At 40.4% G+C, this 8,012-nt stretch overlaps 1 protein-coding gene across 1 annotated transcript in view; it reads left to right on the top strand.

The window, feature by feature from the left end:
- Positions 1–8,012, top strand: part of PRPF18 (pre-mRNA processing factor 18) — a 52,103-nt gene that overhangs the window by 20,157 nt on the left and 23,934 nt on the right. The window contains exon 9 of the mRNA XM_003786803.3: positions 2,656–2,811. Within this exon, the coding sequence (XP_003786851.1) occupies positions 2,656–2,811 (156 nt within the window). The remainder of the gene's footprint in view (positions 1–2,655; positions 2,812–8,012) is intronic.

The raw sequence follows: 8,012 nt of genomic DNA, 5'->3' as shown, positions 1-8,012 counted from the left end.
GATGCCAACTTCTGTCCAACAGGCACTGTTAGCTGGCGGGCCGGCTCTGGATTTGAACCCGCCACCTTAGGTGTATGTGGCTGGCGCCCTAGCCACTTGAGCCACAGGCGCCGAGCCAGGGTTCAATTTTGAAGAGTGTAAATGGTTGATTATGACTCGGAACCCATTTTCCCATAGAAATAATGTCATATAGGTTTTCCCAGGCCAGCTATGAAAGCCCATGTAATCTATAATATAGCTGAGCTATTATACTGATGATACCGTGGAATTTAACCACTCTTTGTAGGTGTTTGTTTGGGAAAATGGTTCAAGTGAGGCTGCCAGTTCTCTTCTGCTTTAGAGCTGCAACAATAGCAGACCCCATGCAGGGGGAGACTTTTCTCCCTTGCTCTCTCTCTTTACTCCTGAATGGGCTCTGGGAGGATGCTGCAGAGTGAAAGAGCTACGGTGTCCAGAGCTCCTGGGGTAGAGTTTAGACAGTGGAGAGTAGGGGACTGCCTGCTGATGGAGGGGAACAAGAAGAGAAGGGCCCAGTGCACCCGTATTGGGGATTGGAGATAGGACAGAGTTTGAAGGAGGCTTTGTGGCTGTGCCTCCCTAGAGATTAGGAGTGGGGCATTTAGTTTAGCCATCCGAGTGACAGTGCCAGAGTAGTAGAAGGGTGGGAATGGCATTGCTTGTTTGGTGCTACGGGAGAAGGGGCTGCTGGCATCCCCGGGTGACTGGGTGATTTGTTTGAGTAGAGCCTTAGCTAAGGAGGCAACTATAGAGGTCATGCTCCTAGTGAGAGCCCGTCATTGTTCAGTTGTATGTGTCTTACTGAGGTTGATTGCATTGGGATAGATGGAGAGGGCCACCATCACTGCATGAAGAGTACAAATCGCCTGCCTTTTAGAGTGGATGCCTTTCTTCTTGCTGATTTTTCTCATGATTGTGTATCAGATCTAGGTGCAAGCTTATTTTCTATGAACAGAAAGAACGAGGAAAGTTTAGTAACCTATTTGGACAATGTTCTTTGGAATTTGGGAGAATCTACAGATAGTCTCCGAGTTACAGACATCTGATTTATGTACAACTTAGACTTGTGAACAGAGGCTAATGCAGATAATAGGTGAATGTACCTGTTCCAAATGACATACAAATTCAACTAACAACAAACCTACAGAACCTGTCTCGTTTGTAACCTAGAGACTGCCTGTAAATCTTGGAATTTTTATCAGTTAAGGTTTCACGTTAAAATTTGGACATGTACCGGCTAAGGCGCCAGCCACGTACACCTAAGGTGGCGGGTTCGAATCCCCAGCCCGGACCCGCCAAACAACAATGACGGCTGCAACCAAAAAAATAGCCGGGCGTTGTGGCGGGCGCCTGTGGTCCCAGCTACTTGGGAGGCGGAGGCAGGAGACTCGCTTGAGCCCAGGAGTTGGAGGTTGCTGTGAGCTGTAATGCCACGGCACTCTGCCCAGGGGGACAGCTTGAGGCTCTGTCTCAAAAAAAAAAAAAAAAAAAAATTTGGACATGTGTTATTACTGATAAATATGTGCTTTATGAAATCTGTTGAGCAGAGCAAGTTCAAATTTAACTTTTGGTAGAAAATGATTTTCTGTAGTACTTGGGTTTTTGAAAAATCTCACTGTGAGTATAAATTGATATAACTACTTTGGAAAACTTCTTTCCATATTCCTAAGACCTAGTAGTTCCTTTCTTGCATACGTACCCAATATAAATTTATGCACAATTTTATACATACTATATTTATCAATTTATTTATCAATAAATATAGTATGTATAAGAATAAAACTCAGCTCTACATATCACATAAGTGTTTGGTTTTTGAATTAAAATCTCTTTGAGGCCTGGCTTTATAAGCTTCTCTGAAACCCCCTTAAGGTCTTTAGAATCCACTTGCTATGTATCTGTTTTTCTCCTTCTTTGCCATAGCTAGTCAAGATTGATTAAGAAAAAGAGCCATTTGTTGTCTTTGGTCTCCATCTTTACTTTTTGTAGCTGTTCTTTCTAGGTTCTTGGCAGCTGGGAGGTTTGGGGGGGCCAAAGTGAGCTGATCTCATCCTTAAGCTATTTGATTCGAAGGCGGGTATTACCTGTTGTGGATGCTGTGTGAGCATCCCCAAACAGAGCCGCACTGCCTTCAGAGAAGTTGGTGGTACGCAGTGAATAGGTATCGTTTTAGGTTAGATTATTAAAAACTGGTTATCTTCTGTTTCTGCACTTGATCTTAGCCAAAAGGCTGAGAAGTGATGGTAATCTTCTGTTTCTGCATGCCCACCCATGAAGAAGATGGGAGTCTCAAGGACACGCGAACTCAAATTCCCATCAATGCATTAAAATAACTACCTGCCAATTCCAGATCAGAAATATATTAATATTAACATGTAAAGGCCACAAAGGAATGTTTGTCTTTTTTGCTTATAACCTACCTTTGGTTTCTGTTTTTCCATGGATATTTGTGGTTCTGGGCAGGGCAGCCAGTTACCCCATATTTTTGTCTCCTATTTGAATCACAGGAATGGTAGTATTTTCACTATGCCCAAAATTTGGATGAAAATTATAAAGGGCTGTGAAATACTAGAAATAAAAATTTGGATCACCATACTATTTTTGCCTTTCTGATTTCTTCTTCATGTTTCCTGTCAGGCAAATGATGCTTATCTTCAGATGGCTATTGGAAATGCACCTTGGCCCATTGGTGTCACTATGGTTGGTATCCATGCCAGAACTGGCCGGGAAAAGATTTTTTCCAAGCACGTCGCTCATGTTTTAAATGATGAAACTCAGCGGAAATACATTCAGGTAAGCAGTTTGGAAGGAAATACGTTCTCTGATTCCCAAAACTATGAATCTTGAGAGCCAGCAAAGAATTATTGTATATGGGAAAAAGCACGATAGGATTGAAGTCCCCTTTTATTTTTTAAATAGAGATGAGGTCTTGCCCTATTGCCCAGGCTGGAATGCAGTGGTATGATCGTAGCTTACTCTAACCTTGAATTCCTGGCTTGAGTAGTCCTCTGTCTCAACCTTCCAAGTGTCTGAGACGATAGGCCAGCAACATCAAGCCTGGCTAATTCTTAAATTATTTTGTAGAGACAGGGTATTGATACATTGCCAAACTTGTCTTGAATTTCTGGGCTCAAACCATTCTCCCCCCCGCTTGGCTTCCCATAGTGCTCGGGTTATAGGTGTGAACCTCCCTGCCCAACAACATTTTTTTTCTTTTCTTTTTTTATGGCCAGGCCTGAGTTTGAACCCACCACCTCTGGCATATGGGGCCGGCGCCCTACTCCTTTGAGTCATAGGCATTGCCCTTTTTTTTTTTTTTTAAAAAAAACAGATATATTAGCAAGTAAAATTTGAGCTTGTCTAAACAAATTTGACACATACATAAACTCTCAGATTTGAAGTTTAGTGAAGAGCAACAAAGTTCAAGTATTTTGTAATATCGCTGTTTCTTTCAAGGTAGATCTAATAACTCAACAGGTATGGAGAGTAAAGACTTGGCTTTAATGCATGTAATCATTTTATAAGTAGCATGTTACAACACTGTTTTTAGTTGTGTGAGTAGGTCTAAAGTATGTATAGTTTTTTTCTTAAAGTTACATATGCCTCACATAAACTTGTTTGCATCATTGTTGTGCCAAACTTTCCTCCTTAGTCGGGGGAAAACATCAACCATAATCTGTCTCTTGCCAAATTGTCGTAAGTCGCAGACTTTGTTTGTATAATGACTTTCTCTGGATGGTAATTCTAAAACTTGAAGATGATACTCTGGAAGTTTACTTAAAATTTAAAATTCACTTAAAATGCATAAAGTGCTTCCGATTTTGTGCCAGAGACCAGTCCTTACCATATTCATGAATTATCTTTTTGTTTGTATTTCACTTCCAAGTGCTGAATGTTAATCCGTGTCATGCTTTATGCCTTACATGTATTAGCATTTTAAAATATGATTTCAGTCTGACTTCCTAATGTGAACTGTAGACTTTATAGAGTTCAAACATACTTAGGGAAATTCAATCACATTTTCTTTTCTTAATCACCAGTGACTTTTTTGAAGGCAAAAACTTTAGATGGAAAAAAAGAGTGGTGTTTGGCTTTAGCAATAGAAGAGAGTTCTCAGGGATTAAATTTCTTAATTGTATTCATCTGTTTCATCACCAAAGCTATAGTGTGTACAAATCCATATGATTTTAGATAAATTGTCTTAAAGCTTTTCTTTTTATAAATAATGGTTTAATTTCTACCCTAGCCCATAGACTGGTTTTCCTTTTTAAAGTGTACCTAGTGTTTGTTAAAGGCAATTTTGGGTTTTTTGGAAGCTTGCTAGTGATCTTTCCTTCTTCCCTTGTTCTTCCCTTTTAACTGTTCTTGTTCCATTTAAGAAAATTCTACCCCCCCCACCTCCAAAGTGATACAGGAAAATTGGTACCTGAAATTTACTCCCATAGACCCAGTCCTCTTCCTGAGAGTGGGGCACAGCCAGGTAGACTCAGAGCTCTTCAGCAGAGGGATGTCATGGCCCACTGAATGAGTAAGGGACCCACGTTTCTTTGGGTGGGTGCTAGTGCCGTATGTCACATCTCTTAGTAACCTTGGTGCTGTCCTGCAACACTTTGATGACTGACTTGGGTTGCTGTGCAGAGAAACGGGTTAATCAGGTATGCAGACAATAAACTAGGAGGATTAAGATTGTGTATTAGGGTGGAAAGGGAATTGATATTTCAGAAATTTGACAGACAAACAATGTTTTTCAAACTTTTTTATCTCATGGCACACTTGATAGTTAAACTTCTGTAGGACACTTAAATTATGTTGATCAAAGAAGAGTAAAGAAAATAATATACTTACTGCGCTTTGAATTTCTTTTGAAAATAGTTAATGAGGCTCAGCTCCTGTAGCTCAACCCGCTAAGGCGCCAGCCACATACACCTAAGGTGGCAGGTTCGAATCCAGACCGGACCTGGCCAAAGAACAATGATGGCTGCAACCAAAAAATAGCTGGGCGTTGTGGCGGGCACCTGTGGTCCCAGCTACTTGGGAGGCAGAGTCAGGAGACTCGCTTGAGCCCAGGAGTTGGAGGTTGCTGTGAGCTGTAATGCCACGGCACTCTACCCAGAGGGACAGCTTGAGGCTCTGTCTCAAAAAAAAAAAAAAAAAAAGAAAATAATTAATGATCTTCAAAAATTTTGGCACACCTAAGATCCTCTCTCGCTGCACACCTGTGTGCCATGGCACAGCTGTTAAAAATCACTGGATTAGAAAGAAGGGCAGATTCTAAAAATATTTAGCAGGGACAACCATAAGAAAATTTGGATCCATAACCTACCTGTTTAAGTAAATAATTTGAGCGGTGGTTATAAGAAAGAATTAGGGAATTTAGTGGACTAAATTTAGCACAATAAAATTGGTAGTATCTTAAGGCCAGGAGAAAAGTTAATGAGAGTTTATGCTACATTATTATACCTAATAATTTAGTATTAGTATCCACAGAGCAAGAATGTAGTTCATTATTGTACCTCTAGAAACTAAAACATCTAGTTTCTTGAGGTTGCTCAGTAAAGATGTTCTGATTGAATTGAGTACTCTGTAGAACAAGAGAGGTGATACTTAGGTTCTCTTTTTAGACCTTGGGATAGGAGACTCTTGCTGGAAATCTGGCAGGAGGTCAGTAGAACTTTCTGGTGGAAGATGATTCAACTTTCTCTATATAATCAAGGTGTAAGTGGACAGATTTGGAGTCAGTGTAAGGAAATTTTTTTTTTAACTTTGAAATATAGATTCAGAAGTTGCAAAAATAATATGAAGAAGCTTTTTCATAGGCACAGTTGTCCCAAGGTAAGAGCAGAACCGGCTTTGAAGATGGGGGCGATAGCTTTCTCTAAGCACTGAGTTAACTGTTGACTTTTTGGCCCTTCTGACCCTTAGATTTCTCTGATTCTTCTCTGCCATTTTCCCTACAGGCCAGTGTTCAAACCTAAAGTTTGCAACTCGTGTGCCCACAAGAGACAGTCAGATAACAACAGACCTCTGGCCTTAGGTCTGTCTTCTGTTTTCCTACTTTTCATATAGGTACCAATAGAGACAGCATTTCATTTTCTTCAGCTCGGTGTAAGAAAAGTGAACAGTGCAAACACAGTGTCCGGTGTCAGCTCATGTCTTGGCCTCTTTTGTTGGAGTCATTTGAGCTTGTTCTTGTCCTATAGAGTTATGTTTCAAATGTTGCTCAGTCTTTTTTTTTTTTTTTTCATTAGAAGCAAAATTTTGGTTTTTAGAAAAGTGTACTCTGGAGGCTCAGGTGGGCAGATTGCTTGAGTTCAGGAGTTTTGAGACCAGCCAAGTCTTAGGCAAGAGTGAGACACTGTCTCTTAAACTAGCTGGCCATTGTGGCGAGTACCTGTATTCCCAACTACTTGGGAGATTAATGCAAGAAGATAGCTTGAGCCCAAGAGTTTGAGGGTGCTGTGAACTATAACACCATGGCACTCAGCTCCAGGGTGACTGAGTGAGACTGTCTCAAAAAAAAAAAAGTGTACTTTCCTATTTTTAAAATATTGGGACTACCTAAAAAAATAAACATTGCGTAAGGCTAACAAAATGCCAATTTTTGATCTATGTCTTAAACCTAAAGTTAGCTCAAGCAAAAGAATGCTGCCACCTTTGTGTTAGAGTTTTGTGAAATCCTTGATTACAGTTAACTGAGTAATTTACTAAGCTGTCCTATGAATTGCCTCTTGATACTTTGGTATCTAGGTGAGGTCAATATGAATTATTCTAAAAAAGGAACAGTTTAAGTTATTTGAAGTTTAAGTCAGGGGTTGGCAAACTTCTTAAAGGGCCAGACAGTAAACATCTTGGGCTCTGCCCTTCATGTGGTCTCTGCCCCAGCACTCAGCTCTGCAGCTGTGGTGTGAAAACAGCTATCCTGGGCTGTGTGCCAGCAGGATCTGTTTATAAAAGGGAAGGGGCCTGTGGACCATAGTTTGCTGACACTTGGTAAATATATAAATCCAAACCATTTTTACATTACTATTTAATGAGGAGGTAATTGTGAGAATCATTTAATAGAGTAATTATTTCTTTTTAATTGAGGTGTAATACCCCTCGACAGTGTAGTACTTGAAGTGTGCTAACATTAATTGTACAGCTCAATGATTGTTGATGTGTGTGAGGTATAGAGAGCTATGAAACAAGGTCTGCATCTGGAACGTTTCCAGTAGGTTCCTTACACCCTGCTCCCAGCCTGAGCCCCCTATCAGAAGTAACCCCTGTTATGATCTGTGTCATTATTGATTAGTTTGCCTGTTCTTGGACATCATGCAAATAGAAACTTGCAAGGTGTGGAATTGTATTTTTTTACATTTTTTTTTAATTTAGAAATATTGGTAAGAAATATGTTTTATTGAATACGGTAGAAAACAAGGGACTGTTTTACTGGAATAGGAATTTATTTTTTGGTTTTATGCAAATCTCTGTAGAATTTAAACAGTGGAAGTTGTTTAAAGTGCTCTCTTTCTCAACAAAAGTGAAATACTCCTTGGGAAGGGTTTTCTCACCACACAGAGCAAAGGGAGGTTATATAGCTTGTTAGCCTCAAGTGCAGGGTGAGGGTGAAACGCTCTCTGCTAAATACAGATGTACCCTTTGGCCCAGATTTTGGTAAAACTTCTTTTACACAAATTGTAGGAAGCTCTTAATTTTTAAAAGACTATAATTCAGTCATTTCTACACATCTCTTCAAGAAGTTCACATCTTATGCCCTCTTCTTGTAAAGAAGAGAAGGAAGGGCTGGGTGCAGTGGCTCACAGTTGTAATCCCAGCACTTGGGAGGCCAAGGTGGGAGGATTGCCTGAGCTCACAGGTTTGAGACCAGCCTGAGACAGAGCGAGACCTTATCTCTAAAAATAGCTGGGCGTTGTGGCAGGTGCCTATCATCCCAGCCGTTTGGGAGACTGAGGCAAGAGAATTGCTTAATAAGCCCAAGAGTTTGAGGTTGCTCT

The sequence above is a fragment of the Otolemur garnettii genome, unplaced genomic scaffold (genome assembly GCF_000181295.1).
Source record: "Otolemur garnettii isolate 467f Iridium unplaced genomic scaffold, OtoGar3 scaffold00019, whole genome shotgun sequence".
In the NCBI taxonomy this organism is placed as follows: domain Eukaryota; kingdom Metazoa; phylum Chordata; class Mammalia; order Primates; family Galagidae; genus Otolemur; species Otolemur garnettii.
Note: the sequence above shows the minus strand (reverse complement) of the source record. Positions and strands in the feature narration are given on the sequence as shown.